The sequence below is a fragment of the Branchiostoma floridae genome, chromosome 12, assembly GCF_000003815.2.
Source record: "Branchiostoma floridae strain S238N-H82 chromosome 12, Bfl_VNyyK, whole genome shotgun sequence".
Taxonomy (NCBI): Eukaryota; Metazoa; Chordata; class Leptocardii; order Amphioxiformes; family Branchiostomatidae; genus Branchiostoma; species Branchiostoma floridae.
The window spans coordinates 17,663,213-17,680,709 of NC_049990.1; the positions used below are offsets into that span (position 1 = coordinate 17,663,213).

The window sequence follows — 17,497 nt, forward strand, 5'->3', positions numbered from 1 at the left end:
AAGCATATGTGTTCCAGGCATTAATTCCAAAACTTAAATGCGCGACAAATATATGTGTGCACATCAATATCTTATCATTTTCCTTCTGTCCACCGGACAAAAAGCATGCCTCACGTCTGCGACATTTGTGATCGGGAATTTGATCGTGCGTTCAACCTCGAGCGTCATATGGAAAGAAAACACCGAGACAAGTCAGGTGTTGCCTCGGGAGAAGTCGTCGTTGATGCCGAGACGGGCTCTTACCGAGAACGCGATGTTTTTGACGCCTCCGACGTATCATCTGAACACGACACGGACACGGTTGGTTCCGAAGATTCGATGGCGTCACAAGATGAAGAAAGCTTTTCAGACGCCAAATCTGTGCTGGGCTCCGAGCAGGGAGACTCCACATCAGAAACCGACAGCGCTCAAAGTGGTTCCGAGAGTGATACAGGGACAGATGTGTCCTCCGGGACGGTACCATCTGATGACAGTGAACGTACCGGCTACGACAGCGGCTACCACAGCGGTGACGACGAGGAGTGGACACTCTATCGAGACTGGTCCATCGCACTACCTCACCAGCCAGGCGATGTTCCTCAAAGTGTCATCAAACAGACGAAGCGCGCTGGCAAAAAGTTTTATCTAATAGAGTTCGCTGCGTTGCCTCGTTACAGTAATGAGATCGAATACGGCAAGAAGTGGGTCTCAGAACAGACACTGATGAAAAAATATGGTTACCTCGTCCTGAAGTAATGTGAGGTCGCCATATCGTTTGCAGTACAACTTTTCTTTCCTGATGTGATACCATGTTTCACATATAGGACGAAATATACGTTGGTTATGAATTCCTTGATATATTTTTTATACACGTCGAGTGATCGGATCACCGTACACTAATGTCTTTTGTGTTGTTGTGTTGATATATGTCTACATAACAGACACGTACATGGCAAATACGTATGCGTTACTTAACACGAATATACTTACTCACTAACTCCGGAGCATACTCCGGAGCAGTTTTTTTTACTCCGGAGCAGTGTTTTTACTCCGGAGCAACACGTATAGTTACTCCAAAGCAATGATTCACTGCATGTACATATAAATGGTATATATTTGTACGTACATGACAAATATACATACTTAATTTTACAACAAATATATTTACTCATTTACTCCAGAGCATACTCCGGAGCAATATTTTTACTCCGGAGCAGTGTTTTTACTCCGGAGCACCACGTATAGCTACTCCAAAGCAATGTTTCACTGCATGTACATATAGATGGTATATGGTCGTACGTACATGACAAATATACATACTTACAACAAATATACTTACAACAAATATACTTACTCACTTACTCCGGAGCATACTCCGGAGCAGTATTTTTACTCCGGAGCAGTGTTTTTAGTCAGGAGCAACACGTATAGTTACTCCAAAGCAATGTTTCACTGCATGTACATATAGCCGGTATATGTCCGTACATACATGACAATTATACTGTCTTACAACTAATAATACAACTCACTTACTCCGGTGTTTTTACTCCGGAACAACACGTATAGCAACTCCAAAGCAAGGATTCACTTCACGTACATATACATGGTATATTTTCGTACGTAAAACTAACCTGTACGATAAAACTAGATAAAATAACGAAAAAAGGAAGGCCTCCCGGCGTTTAGCCTTACGGCCAGGGCAAGTAAGGGCATGTCTCACGAGAGGGGGGTGGGGGTGGTGTTAGGGGGGGGGGGTGTGTAAGAATTTCCTCGGTGGGTAGGAAGGTCGACCTGAGCCTTGGTTCAACCCAAAAAAATAGATAGATTAAAGAAAAAGGCGTAGAGCCTTACAACCAGGCCAAATAAGGGCATGTCCCTCATGATTGGAGGGGGGGGGGTCAGGGGGGGTCATTGGGGGGTGTCATAGTTACCTTGGTGGGTCAAAAGGTCGACTTGCCCCCTCTTTCACCCCTACCCAGAGCTCAGAAAATACCCCTGAACTAGGCCGTCAGACGATGACCTCTGACCTGCGCCTGCTTTGCGCCTGAATAAATAATAGCAGCGTGTCCCTACTATACTACTCATAGACATGCGTATATGTAGGGCGCGAATTCCTGACAAATTTGTTCGTGTAAACATACATAAACACCAACTGTATGCGTCAATTTTATGGTTGTTTTTTTCTTTAAGTTTTAAATGTCCTACGTCATATTCTTAGCCGATAGGTAATTAAAGTTAGGTAAGAGGGTAATAATCATTGTCGTATATGTATCAAGGCGGGTTTCCGGAATCGATGGGCTAGGCTAGGCTAGCGGGCTGGGCTAGAATCCCCTTTTGGGGCCCCATTGACTTCTAACTGTTGGGAGACCCTGTGATGAATGGCTTTGTACTCCAGCACTTTGTACTCCAGTAATCCAGGGGAATCTATATCAGGCATGTCCAATTGTTGGTGAAAGGTGAATATTTCTGAATAGCAATGCCTTCTTGAATGATGATTCTTGTATTTGGTTTATTTTAACTACAAAAACAATTTGGAGACGCTACATAAATTGCTTCCAATAACTACCCTGATGTGATATTCATTATATTCTATAGTATATACTGACACGAAACATGATTCACCTTTCTATTTTGATACAATGGCCCTACCCACTGTATGAGGAATACAATGTTTACTAATAATCAGTAAATAGCTCATAAGTTTGGACCATATACAAAGCAACCTAATGTGTATACTAAATATTTCAGAATATTCTTGTTTGTGGCTATTTTTTCACTGGTAAGTCACTTTATTTGTTGTGCGTTTCACATTCCTATATCTTACAGCAAGCCTGGTCATGTATATGATTTTTTGTCTTTCGCCGCGCTTCCGCGGCGAAAGGCAATCAGACCGATATTAGATTTCTGTCCGTCCGTCTGTCCGTCCGTCCGTCCGGGTCGACCATGCCATACCGTGCTAGCGAGATATTCTACCCTGCAGATTCGACGGTATTTAAACGTTATGACATACGTATCGGCCTACCATGAATGTGCTGCTTGGTTTGCGGTCCATGCCATATCGTGCTAGCGAGATATTCTACCCTGCAGATTCGACGGCATGTAACGTTATGACATACGTATCGGCCTACCATGAATGTGCTGCTTGGTTTCTGCATGGCTTATAAGCAGGAATTTGCAGAGACGGATGTGAACGGTGAGGATTTCTTCGTAAGATTGTATACAATTTATAAACTAACATGTTCGCTGTTTGGTTATAATAAAACAGACATTGCAGAGAACAGTTTGACATGTCATTTACTTTGTTTTATGGAAAATCACCGCTACAAAATCTAGAATTGTGTAAGATGCGTGCGCCGCATCTGACATGGTGTGGGAGGGGGGCGTATTCGGAAATTTCTTACTCTAAGAAATTTCAGGCTATTTTCGTGTAACAAACTTCTTTCAGCAAAATAGTAGCCCTCGGATGCGTTGAAAATAGAATGACCCACATTTAATTTATAATTTCGAAAGGGAAGATTCTGACCGAGCTCGACGGAGTGAGTCTGACGCGTGACGTCACGACTCCGTCAAGTAAAAGCATAATTGCGTTACTAAAAGAAACGAAACGTTCCATTAAACATATCACGGACCTGTTTTAGTTTAAAATATCTACCTTTCACATGATCTTGCCATTAAAAAAAATATTTCCATTACTGTATATGCCATGTGTTAATATTTTATGTTGTTTATGGTGACAATACTTTGTTTGTTCTTGCAGAAATTCAGGACACATCTACTGATAAATTTGATTACTACAGTGCACTTTCATAAAACCCTGTTGTACTGTAACAGAGCCGTTCTTAACAGCGAAACAATCCGAATAAAGTTAACATCATTCATGCAGTTGTGTTATTATATGTAGTTCAAGTAAAATATACTCTGTGAGAACGACTACCTTACTAAACAGTTATATAACCTAGCACTTGACCAAACTGTGCCAGAGCTGCCAACGTTGCAGACTTGGCACCCACGCTTGACCAAACTATGCCAAACATTTTTACGTACACAATATAAGTAAGCGAAAGACTAGCTTTTTTCAGAAGCTCTTGTTTTGGTGTCCTGGACTCAATCAAGGGAATCCCTTATGGGAATTTCCAGCAGGGACGACAAACGATGTGGGACTAGATTGGTAGCTCGGGGCAGTAGAACCCACCACATGGTGTTAAAAAGAAGAGAGAACAATGACCATAAAATGTATTTGATATATGAAAGAAAAGAAAATATCTGTTGTCGCAGACAAGCTGGATTTAAAAGAATTAACGAGCGACTTAAATTTATATTTACTGATGATTCTCAGATTCTCCTTACAGCCAACTAGCGCCATTTTATTTTTCACTGAAATCCAATAGTCTCACAATTTGGCTGTATAGACACGGAAAATTTACATTTGATTAATCCCAATACATATGTATTTGTTATCTATCTTTACATTTGACATGAAATATACATTATTACATTCAAGTGCAGATAAATTGCATAAAAATTCAGATATGCATACGAACTGGAGACAATTTGGGAGGACAAAGCCATGAATTCAGCACTCGGGTCTCCCACCAGTTAGAAGTTAGTGGGCCCCCGTAGTCTAGCCCATCGATTCCGGAAACCCGTACGTAACAGGGTCAGCTGGCGATAATTGTAATAATACCAATTGAATCTGGTTTGAAGCGGAACTCGGATAAACGTGATCATTAATTGCACCAAATTTAAATGTAACCAAAGCCACCCTCTAACTTAAGATTTTGTTTTTAGAAAATCGTTTTCATTTTTTTTTTTTTCAAAAAGACAGGAACCTACTTCTTCTAACGTCGCCATGTATAAGGGGCCAGTCATGTTTCTATAGAAAGTGCCTGACCTTGTATGTTCCCTCACTGTGTTTGTATTAACGATTGTGTTACGCTCATATGTAAACATGCCAGTATTTGCTTCACTAACATAAATTCCCAGTCTGACGACTATTTTTTCCCAAATTCTAGTTGGCCATATGGGCTAGCTAGTACATATTGTGTTTCAGGGGCTTTACAACTGATCACACAATCAAAGTCCACAGACTACAGAAATACAATAAGGCTAAGTACAAACATTATTTATTGAAACATTTGTGCGAATTCGTTTATGCAAGCTAAGAACAAATAACTTTTTGATATCTTAAACACCTCATGTCCTACTTATATAGGACAGGATAAACAAAGAAAATTTTCTGTTCTTAAAAAGTGTACAGAATAGCACTAAAGCAATTTGAGTTTTTAAATGCAGAGAAATTAATTTGAGTTGCAAACTTTCTTTATTCTCTAAAAATGATCATGAATGGAAGGTACTAGTAACTCACTGCAACACATTTTATCACACTGTTCAGATTAGGAACAATAAAAGTGATTTACCTTGTGAATGCCCCCCTTCGACATCATTTTTTTTACTTGAACTGCTTATGAGGAAACTTGGTCGGCGTGGCGTCCGGTGTCCAGTTTACCTTTCCACCATTTTCGTTGATTGATTTTACACGATAGATGTTGACATGTCGTGGACTTTGCTAATACTTAAGTGGGGTGCTACCTGCGAGTAATTAAATAGTAACTAAGCACCACCGGTGTCTTGCAACATTTTCAACAAAACACGTTTACACATCAATGACCTAGGTTTGCTCTTGTGTTGTTTTAGAAACAAAGCATGCATTCACGTCTGAGCTGTCGCTTGGTAGGGCAACATTGCATTGAAAGGAAGGGTATTAGGTTACTGGGGCTCGGTCACTTGACACTAACTGTAAACCTCGATCTTGAATGACCGTGTTAGATATAAACTAAGTTCGTGAGCAAACTCTAGTCGCTCAGTGGGGACGGGGCTTCACATTCTATTCCTGTCATGACCTTTGGTATAATGCACATGGGTCTTTTGTTTTCCTCAGCTTAGCTGGTCCGGGAATTATGGCTATATCTCCAGTTAAAACAGGTTGATGAATTCGACTTTGGCTGATCGAACTACTCTGACCTGTTTTTTTTTTTTTTTTGCAATATCAGATGGTATCAGTAAGCTTAACACATATTAAGTGCCATGTCCGACTGCAGAGAAGTGATTAACTAGATTGTAATTAGTACCATGCGCATTATGGTTTGCTATGCGGGTAAGGCCAGTGACAGGGCTTACAAATGTCAGAAATCAAAATGAAATGTTTGAGGCACTTCCCACGGAAAAGCGTGTTGCAAAAATGGACTTCTCTTGTGCGTAATATCACTCAATGGTGGGCTTTCATTTAGGCCCTGAATCCGCTGTGTTTTTCTACATCCGTTTTGTAGGCTTTAAATCCAGAAATAGTGACAAACTCTTAAAGCGACTGAACTCAGCCATGATAGGCAAACAGATCTCTTTATTCAAGATGGCAAAACCTCTTTGTGTTGTTCGCTGTTCTTTCACTCCTTGTATCCGGCCGGCCTGCCTTCCCGGCGTGCCTTGTACACGATGCCAACAACAAACATGGCGCCGGTCAGCACTGCGCATGCGCCTAAAATGGCGGACGCTGTGACCACGTACTGGTGGTCTGTAGTGGTCCTGCTGGCCCGGAGTTCTGTAAAACACAGAAAACGACTCAGTGAACAATTTGATCCTAAGCCTTTAATACAACACGACATGAAAACGCATCTAAAATAGCAGTCTTTTCCTCAGTTAAAAAACGTGTTGAATCATTTTCGCAGCATTTTGAAATTTGTCGTCAAAAGCCTTACCGATATGTTGCCTTATTCAATCATTATTATTACAAAATTATCTTCCTATGTGTAGGCTTACCAGTTTGGTCATAACTGAAGACGATAGGACCCTGAGTTAGCCGGTAAATATCAGGCTCACTGCCGGCTTCCCTCCTCGTCCTCCCCCCGGAGGTCAGGCATCCCTGGGCACACCGGGAGTTCGGATCCGTGGCGTTACAGAGAAGCACGTCACAGTGGAGGTACACCTGTTTGAGAGTTAGATGATAAATATACTAGTTTTTTTTTAATTTATTTGTTTGACACATGTATCAAAAAGTAAGTCATACAAGTATAAATTCAAGAAAATTGTCACGTTTCTAATGTAGTCAAAGCTCAATGATAGAACACCATATGATTTTGTCGACCATATCGGAAATATAGTAGAGGCCACTTGATTGCGCAAAGGATTACCGCAAACTTCGGTCAATGGCACGGAATCCTAAAACAGCAAAACGGTGTGGGACACCGCTTTCCACTCACTCCAGTGTTAGTGACTGTCTATTTCTGTTTAATAGGCGTGTCGTCACCAGCGCCGGATGACTGTACGAAAATTTGTATGTCTAACATCGTCCACAAATTCAATTTTTGTATCCTTTGCATTTGTGAAATACTAGTATATTTTGGTTGCAAAAGCTGTGTACGTTACCATGCCAACGCCACTTGCAAAGGCGAAAGTCTGGAAGCCGAAGCGCCACCTATCCGGGCCTGGAGATGGGTAGAACTGCAGCGTTGGCAGCGTGGCACAACTGTCGAGAAACAAAGACATTTTTCAAAATTTACATGTTTTATTTGGAGGAGATTATTTAGATGAACTTAGCAAGTTCATGCATACTGTTTTACTGACCCGTCCACAATGACGTCATTCTGTATCTTGTCGTCCGGCTTGTCACTAGGGGTGGCCACACAGGTGAGAGGGAACACCTGCAGGCTGGTGTCACTGGAATCCACCTGTATCTGCACGTGAAGCATCTAAAATATAATGGTAAATATGAAAAATGTATTCATCATATAGATTGTAGGAAACAAATATCTGTTTTGGATAAAGAATGGTCCTCGTGGTAGGTAGTTTTTTGGCTGCCCTCGGTAATAATGAAGAACATCATAAACCAAGATACTGGTTCAAGTTTGCATGTGCAGCCGTTATACATTGTGGTCAAAGGTCAAAGGTCAATGGCCCTGGTTTTAAAGAAAGAACATTTTACAAGTCAGGGCTCAGAGATCTTAAACCACAATGCGTCATGATTGCATATGTGGACTCGGAATTGTGAAATGGCGTATCACATTCACAGCGGCAGTTATAGTATTTCAAAACTTAATTCAGTCTATTAAACCTCATGGTGATTCACAAAGACCGGATATTCCGTGACCAGTTGAAGGAAGGCGTTAGTCCGGAACAGCTCCATAGAGATGCGGAAGTCCCCACTGCCCTGGACGCCGGACCGGAATGCGGACAAGAAATGTGGTCGGAAGTCGAGAGAAAGAGTCTTGTTTCGCGGAAGGTGACATTCCAGCGGCACCTTTATAAGAAATAAACATAGATGTCTTCATTCATAAACATTATTCTCCAATAATAGTGGCTGAAGTAAATACTTGAGTTGATCGACTTCTGACTGATTAATTGATAAGTTGATTGACAAACCTTGGTGACCTGCTGCCAGATGATCTCACTGTTGGACGGGTCAACCCCGATAGTCAGGAGGTTCCGGTAAATAATCTCGGTAGGGGTGATCTGGAGATGAATAAAAAGTTTCTGTTTATTCAATTTAATTGCCAGGCATTTAGAGGGAAAAAAATTAGTTGTAAGAATACAATTGATTTGGAATATGTCAGTATCTAGGTCGATTTGTTTCAACCACTCATTTTTGCATGTGTGACAATGAAACCAACAATAGCATTTTCTTTCAGAACTTACCTCGTCGTACAAAACTTACCTCCCTGGAAGTGCCACATTCCCCTAGAGGAGCCCTGATGTAAATGTGGGTTGAGTTCTCCTCTGCTTTGCAGTGTGGCGCTGCTAGCTGTACATCATCCGCCTGCACGGAGCTGCCTCGTGGGCGTGGGAAACTGGCTTCCATGTAGTCTGACGTGCAAGTCACGTGGATATTGATGTCTGAGACTGAGAGATAACAACTTTGAAAATGAATAAACCTTGGTAGGATTCACTAGAATTTCCATGAAGCTAAAATACATTTATCAAACCAACTTGGAAACAAAGCCACTTTATCTTAAAGTATTTTTTTCTTGGTCATCGCAGCATTTAAAGTTGTTACGAAAATATTTATATTGACATGTCCTTGCATATACTTAATGTACATCTACCATGTAAGTGGTTTGATGTTCATACCTTGTGGATTCTGGTCTTGCTCCCTTGCACAGGCTAGACACATGCTGCTGGAACTGCAAGTCCCGTAATACGAACAAGGTCGGACAATGTGGTCTATGGTGTCATGCAAAGTCGCACCCTCCCACTGGGGAAGGGACTGGGACAACACGAACTGCGGAGCGGTAGAGGGGTACGTTGGTTGTTTATCCCTGTACTTGTAGAATAGGGGGTATCCTGCGTAACGTGGATCAGCGATTCCATTGGCTAAACTGTACGCGACTGTGGCTAGTCCAGCCTCGAAGCCGAGGCTTCTACACGCTAAGTCGGCCCAAGACATCCTGTTTTCGTGCTGAGCTCCATCAGCTTCCCAACCCGCCACGGGCCCCCACAGCTGCGTGACGTTATCGTAGAGCTCCACACAGCCGTAGAACTCTCCCCCTACCAAGCGGACTGTTTTGGACTGATCCATTAAGATTGTGGAGCTGTTGTATGGACCTGCGTCAAACACATTGATAATGGTTTTAGATATTCGAAAATTCGAATACATGATACGGACGTTGGAATATTGCTGTTGTAACAGTGTTTGTTCGAGGCCACTAAAATTCTCAACTTTTGGCGCATTTCGCATCGAAACATGTGTTTTCTCAGGTGGGTATGACATAGATAAAGTACAACACGGTGTATTCCGCATCACCCTCGGTGCAGCCCTCCCGCGGGTCGGAATATCCTCCGGCCTTCGGGCGATCCTACCCACAGTCGGGCTGGTACCTCGTGTGATACGGAATACACCGTGTTGTATTCTATATTTATCACCCGGTCCGTAACACCTGTATCGAACGTTATCGTGACCCAGGTATGACAAGAATTAGAATATTTCATATTCACAAAAAAATGCATATAGATGATTTCTTTAGCGGTATTAATGGCCAAATATTTAGTCTCTATATAACGTTATAGCCTTACCTAAGCACACAGGTTTTGCTCCCATCCACGTGTAGTTGCCAGCATCGCAGTAGTAAGCTCCTTCATATAGGCCCCATCCAGCACCAGACCAGGAGTGGACAGAATACGGAGGACCAACCAACATTTCGGCATCCACGGGACAGGTCACCCTACACCGTCCTTGCAGGACTAATGGGGGGTCGGTCAGTGGTTGCGTTCCAGGAGGGCATGTGCTTTACTTCACTGTAGGTGTAGTCACAGTCCACAATGACGTCATCTGTGTCCCACGGAAAGTCACCACAAGGTCTCCAGTCTACATGAAAAAAAGTACAAAAAGCAATGCAAGCCGGCAAGGACATGTCCTACAGATATGCATTTTCGATGGTGACTGGTCGACTTCCCAAAGATATATGATCACCATTAACCCTATTTAGACCATGGGGAGGTTTTTGAGGCCACCGCAAACTTTCATGTCAAATAACGCCCGAACGGCTTCATGTCAAATAACGCCCGAATCTCTAACATGTATGGCGTCATTTTGCTTAATTTATGTTGCCATTGACAACAAAATCGAATTATCATGCTGTTGTCTACATTTAACGTTAAATGTTTGTAGCATACCATTACGTTTTCCGAGAATACCCTTTTTCGTGGTTCCAGCGAATGCAATCATATTAATGACGTCATTCTACGTTATAACGTCTTACAACACTCCTAATTGACCTCTACATCATTCTCTAAAAATCGGCGGTTATACAATAAGCCGTTACAGGAGTTAGAAGAGGCCGGGGTGGGCCTAAAAAGCCCACCATCCCCATCCCCATCCAGATTACCAGTAATATCCGTTCTAGTACAGTAACTTCATATATAATGGTAATTAGATGTTTTCAGTACCATTTGCATCATCCTGGTCTTCCACAGTACAGGCCAGACACATTTCATTATATACTTTGTGGCAGAACGAGTCATCATATGGACAAGGTTCTCTCTCAACCCGGTCGATGGCGTCATAGAGAGTCGCACCCTCCCACTCGGGAAGGGACGAAGTCAACACGAATAGTGGAGTAGAGGAGGGATAGGTCGTAAAATGCCCAAAGTGACCTGGAAGGGAGTAAGCCTCAGTGGATACCCAGGTTCTTGGATCGTATGCGTGCGTTGCAAGACCCGTATTAAATCCCAAGTTTCTACAGGCTAAGTTGGCCCAAGACATCTTGTGTTCAGAATGGTTTCCACCATCATAAATTTCAAACCCTACTACAGGTCCCCACTGTTGCGTGACGTCATCGTACAGCTCCACACAGCCGAAGAACTCTCCACCCATTAGCCGTATCCCATTGGTCTCGTTTGTGATGACGGTGTAGATGCTGAACCTGTCTGTGTTGGGCATAGGGAAGAGAAATACTGTAATTCCAGATTTTTTTCAATGTAATGTTATGTTCACGGTTTTCACGGTGACGACTGTAACGTGAACTTATCATTACTGATAAAAAATAATTCAGACTTTTTTTATATGCACTTGTCACAACAGTGAACATTTAGTTCCGAGAACAAGTTAAATTTTTTCAGACCGTTAAAGTTTGGTACCGAGAAGACAAAGTGAAATTACAGTATGGTCCTCAAATGGGTCTAAATCATTCGGATTGTTTCTTCGTAAAGTTGACATGACATAACGAAGTCTTTTTTGCAAACACATACTGTAGCACATAAAAACAGACAAATAAAACAGCACAGGTAATATATGATTATTCTTGTTTCGCCTTATACGTGTTCTAATATCAAACGGAATTTTTAACTTTAAAGATTTATATGTCAGACAAAACTGTGAAAGCCTTACCGAGACATATAGGTTCTGTTCCCATCCATGTGCTGTTCCCAACATTGCAGTAGTAAGTTCCATCCAACAGGCCCAAGTCGCCAGAGTAGGGAGGACCAACCAAACTTTCGGCCCACACGTCGCGACAGGTCACAGTACACCGTCCGTGCAGAACTAAAGGAGTGTCTGTAGGTGAGATCCATGGAGGACCCTTTCCACTGTAGGTGTAGTCACAGTCTACAGTGATGTCATCTTTGTGCCACGGAAAGTCACCACAAGGTCTCCAGTCTACACGAAAAAATGAAAGCACACCTTTTCATAAGTTCAAACTCATTGCACTCAATCGCGAATGTGATCATTCATCTAAAGAACATCTATTAGTTACTTGAGCCCTTTACAATCCAATAAGATAAAATTTATGTTATGTTTTCTTAAAGTTCGCTTTCATAGCATCTAGAATATTTGTTTATGTCTTAAAGCCCCCTTTATACCCTCGTCTTAAAAAGTTTTAAATTGGGGAATTAAAAATGAAGAATTTAGTTCGGCCGACTTGTCAATGGGCATCTTTGACCGGAGTATGACCGGCGTTTTGGCGATTACGCGGGCTTCGGACGATTTTCAGTAGCTCGGTCGTCCTTCGCGGGGCACTTCCAGCTGCGCTTAAATTCAGCGAGGCCCCGGTGACGATTTTTTTAAATTCTTATTGATATTTTTATTGGTCTATCACAAATCCCTATCAATATTATTAATTAAAGTGCCCGTCCATCCCACTTATCCCCTACATATTTCGCAAAACTCAGAAGTCAAAGTTGATCCAAAAATTAGCTTTTTACCGGGTTATATATTAGCCGATTCTCACTTCGTCCATATCCAAGAGCTGCTACCATCTCATAGTATCTATCAATATTGGATAGACGTCGACCGAGCCCCGTCCAATTTGTAAAGGGGCAGATTTTCAGCGCAACATCGCCCGATCGATGTTGAAATTCCGCGAGCTCTGACCTATCTACAAATTCAGCCGGCGTTGACATGGATCATAAAGCCGGCTTGAGGAAAACACTTTAACAACCTTACATTTCGGCTAATCACAATATCAGATGATATACAAAATGTGTATACCTATTGGATCATCTTGTTTCTGATGTCCTGCACAAGCCAGACACATGGGGAACCGGTAGTTCTCGTTGGCGCAGTTCCCGGAGTCATACCGACAAGATTCTCGTTCCACCCGGTCTATGGCGTCATGCAGAGTCGCACCCTCCCACTGGGGAAGGGAGTGGTTCGCTATGAACTTGGGGACGGTTGAAGGGTAGTACTTTGGTTGGTAGTGTGTTTGAAGGATACTCATCCCTTCGTTAGTGTAAGCCTTCGTGGCAAGACCCGCGCTGAAGCCCAGGTTGCGACAAGCTAAGTCAGCCCAAGCCATCTTGTCTTGTAACCCTGGAGGCCACCCTCCCACAGGTCCCCACTGCTGCGTGACGTCATCGTACAGTAATACACAGCCGTAGAACTCTCCACCCACCAAGCGGATCCCATTGGTCTCGTTCGTTTTCGTGGTGAAGAGATCATAACGACCTGTGTCGAACATAGCATCATTAGGTTCCGGCTTAATCAAAATCATTTTTTGGGAAACATCATTTCCAACCGGAAGACACACCTTTTAATGCTCACCCAGACATACGGGCTCTGCTCCCATCCAGGTGTTGTTATTGAGGTTACAGTAGTAAGCTCCGTCGAACACACCAAATTCTCCAAAATATGGAGGACCAACCAACATATCGGCCCCATCTGGACAGGACACATTGCATCGTCCTTGCAGGACCAGTGGAGGTTCTGTACTTGTCCACCACGAGTGCTTCTGTCTGATCGAACTATAGGTGTAATCGCAGTCTATAGTGACGTCATCTTTGTTCCAAGGGAAGTCGCCACAAGGTCGCCAGTCTAGAAATACCATTTCAAACATATTTCTACTGTCAGTCTTTTTTATATATATGTATATATAACGTGTTACATATACATGAAGGAAACACATTTTTCTACATGAATACATGATAGGCTTGTTCTAATTGAAATGTGCAAAATGCTGCCACCTGCCTTTACGAGTTGATATGAAGCAAATTACAGACAACATCACTGCTTTTTCTAATGTTTTGCAAATAATTCACCACAACATTCGTATTGGTTGATCGCTTGGAAGAAATTATAGCCACTGATGATATTTAACCCCCTAAAAGCGGCTGTCAAGAACGTAATACTATTCAGTTTCCACAATCATTGCTCGTTAGGTGAAGCGAGAAACCTATAGGCCCTATGACAGATCACCTCAGATCGCTACTGTCACTGATCTTGGCATGGAGGCTGCGTAAGGTAGCCTATGCCTGTCGGTAAATTCGGTAACAAACGTTAACGAGTGAGATGGTGGTCACGGTTAGGCCTAGGTCCCAATTCACATCCCGGGGCTCGGCCGGGTAGCTTTCGGAGACGAAAAATCTTATATAAAAGGCAACAAAACACACAGAAAGTAAAACAAAATATGAGCATAATTTGTGTAACGCTAGTTCACCTTTATCCGCGGGGTAAACTATATCCGTTGGTTTTCAAAACAGGGTACTTAGGCACATCAAGCCGGAGGATGGTAGCTTTAAATTGCTATATACTGAAAATATTGCAATATGAAACGAACGTCCGTCGACGTGATTTCCCCAAATACCCAGTTTTTAAAAGCAACGGATATAGGCTACCCAACGGATAAAGGTGAACTAGCGTTATATTCCTTGATAAACACTTTTATTTTTCGTTCCCGCAAACATCCCGGTCAGGGCCCGGTTTGGAAATATTTTATTGAAATTAAACCCAAACCTTATATGCCCCATGATGCCCCATGTATAACACTAGAGATGACCGTTTTCGGGTCGTTCTCATTGAAATGTAAAAAATGGCAATGTTTTGTTTGACTAATAAATTGGCTTATTTTTCAGTGAAACCTATCTGATTGTTTAAGAAATTTCCTCTTTAAACTATAGTCAAAAATGGCAACTTATTATTTTCTTACCCATTAGTTATGTATTACAGCGCATGTAACAAACGCTACCGGTAACGTTTGTTACAACTGTAAAATTTACCACTTTTCTTCGAAATGATTAACATTCTTGGCTACATCATTTAAATATAAGTAGAAGTCCCTAGGGACCCTTAAAACGAAGGGGCCAGTGATGTTGTCTATAATTTGATCTACATCATGTCGTAAAGGCAGGTGACAGCATTTTGACATTTCAATGAGAACGTGCCTTTCCCGTTTTTCCGGCTTTCTATAGAAACAGTATATTGTACAAAATGACTGTAACAAACGTTACCATTGCTTGGTATATTCTCTACGTTATCTATTTGACCTGGTGTACAAAAGCTGGTCACTTTTTAAATGTCATAGAGTACGTTCTCTCACCTAAACGATGTAGCCAATACTGTACAAAAATGTGAAGATAAAATCGTAAAGTGTAGTGTTGTAACAAACGTTACTGGGAACATTTCTACCTGCAAAAAATATATATAGCTAATAGAATTTAAAAGGTCATTGTTTGGATAAGGTTAATAGAGAAATTTCCTACAAAATCAGATGTTTTGGGCTAAAATTTGAGCTGATTTCTTCTTGAACCTGACATCGCTATTTGTCAATGCTACTACATCTGCCTTAGTCTATTTCTACTAGCTGACTTACATCTGATGCAAACTAGTATGGGAACAAAGAAGATCAAGTAACAAGCTAATTTAAACCAAAAATAAAATCGAGTAGTCCTTGCCCTGACAAACTGGTTCTGATCCCAGCCAACTGCCGCTGCTAACGTCGCAGTAGTAAGCACCATCCGTTAGCCCAAATCCGAAGTAGTAGTCAGAGTACGGAGGACCAACCAATACGTCGGTCTCTCTGGGGCAGGCGGAGGTTACAGCACATCGTCCTTGCAGAACTAAGGACTCTGTTTGCATAGTCCACGTGGGTTTCTGCTTGACCTTACTGTATGTGTAGTCACAGTCCACGGTGACGCCATCCGTGTCCCACGGGAAGTCACCACAAGGTCTCCAGTCTTCATGTGACAATTTTATAGTGAAAGTTAGTGGCAATATTCATGTATATGCTTGTGTAGAAATGTGTACACGTCTTTTATACAAATACATTTTAGAAAGTCAGTCTCTCAATGTATCACTATGGTATGTTATTGACGAGCTATAAACTTAACCATTTTAGACCACAGTAATCCAAATGAAAAACTAGAGTTCCACGAAACACAGCCCTTCACCAAATAATCATGCCTTTATTCAAGACTGTGAGGTCTCATTCATGTGTTGCTAAAGAGTACCTACCCCATGGCCAAAAGCAAAGTACTACATGAACGTGTGTTTGAACAGTTGGGAATTCCATTTCTTCTAACACAGCGATGCAAGATTTTCACAATCTAAAGTTTACATGAGTGTCTACTTCACCTATATTTCTAGGGCATGGCAACCATGGCAAACTAATAAACAACGTGTCAGCATAAATAACATATTTGTTTTGCTATCACAATCTGCCATCAATGATACAAGTCTGGTGAACTGATGCTGGTCGCGCAAAAGAGGTCAATTTCTGGGATTACAGATTTTCTTCAATTAATCGTGTAAATGAAGCCCAGTTTTCCATACAATACATTTAAGATTTCAATCATCATCTAAGGTATGTGCATACTAATAAATGTAAATCCTCCAACCCCTGCTCGACTTATTCTCTTCCAAAGATGACAACAAAATTACCCACTACAGTTGAAAACAAGCTGCCAGGGGGACCAAACTTACACGACTTACTCCCAGCCCAAAGACGTATCCACTACTCAAAAACCATGAACCTGGCACTTGAGGAAAATTTTACTTACAACTTCAAACCTCCGCTGCAATACTGAAACTTATCGAACTTGACCTTCGTTTTCCAACCCCTACTGAACTACCAAATATCATGCAAAACGATCCACAACGTCGCGAGTTAACCGCACATACACACAAACCCACCCCGCTGCAGTCCCGACGGAAAGTGCCAGGTGACCCGTTTTCGAACAAAACCTTTGTCTCTGCAACCGCTACTCAAATACCAAATATCATGAAATTCCATCCACGCCTGCTTAAGTTATATGCGGTGACCTACATATTGGGTCACAACACTATTCTTCTACCCAAAATATAACCCTCTTGGCGAAGGTAATAATGGCCGAATGATTATTGCAAAGTACGCAAACAGTAGCATGCAGCTTGTGTATACACAGAAAAGGACAAAGAAATGAATTCGAAATTAATAAGGAGCGAAATGACAATTATTCTAAATCTATTCATAACGAAAAATACTGCAAAATGCAAATGAAGCTGTAAAGCGAGACATTTTTGTGTCAATGTTATCATATGTTAATGTAATAAACTGGTGATAACTAATGCACGTGCCTTTTCTATCATGCTGTCCTGCACAAGCCAGACACATGGGTCTATATACGTTTTCACAGTTCCAGTCATCAGGTGGACAAGGTTCCACCCTGTCTATGGCGTCATGTAGGGTCGCACCCTTCCACTGGGGAAGGGACGGGAATAGGACGAATCTGGGGATGTTGGGGGTATAGTACCGTGGTCGGTAATGCTGTTGAAGGGTTACAATAT

The 17,497-nt window shown here is 42.0% G+C and overlaps 1 protein-coding gene across 1 annotated transcript; it reads right to left on the bottom strand.

The window, feature by feature from the left end:
• Window positions 1–6,419: 6,419 nt before the first annotated feature.
• Window positions 6,420–10,162, bottom strand: LOC118427087 (ZP domain-containing protein-like). The gene is made up of 9 exons (XM_035836724.1): window positions 10,039–10,162; window positions 9,097–9,570; window positions 8,684–8,868; window positions 8,392–8,481; window positions 8,084–8,269; window positions 7,597–7,721; window positions 7,399–7,498; window positions 6,793–6,958; window positions 6,420–6,574 (listed from the first exon to the last, which is right to left on the bottom strand). Exons 1-9 carry the CDS (start codon window positions 10,160–10,162, stop codon window positions 6,420–6,422), a joined length of 1,605 nt encoding a protein of 534 aa, XP_035692617.1.
• Between the last annotated feature and the right edge of the window lie 7,335 nt (window positions 10,163–17,497).

Bases quoted from the DNA above. Each gene is read 5' to 3' on its own strand.
- LOC118427087 (XM_035836724.1), bottom strand. From the start codon at position 10,162: ATGTTGGTTGGTCCTCCGTATTCTGTCCACTCCTGGTCTGGTGCTGGA. The intron at 8,482-8,683 runs GTAAGTTTTGTA...ATTCATCTCCAG, and splicing joins AATGTGGCACTTCCAGGGAG to ATCACCCCTACCGAGATTAT. The intron at 7,499-7,596 runs GTCAGTAAAACA...GTTTCTCGACAG, and splicing joins AATGACGTCATTGTGGACGG to TTGTGCCACGCTGCCAACGC.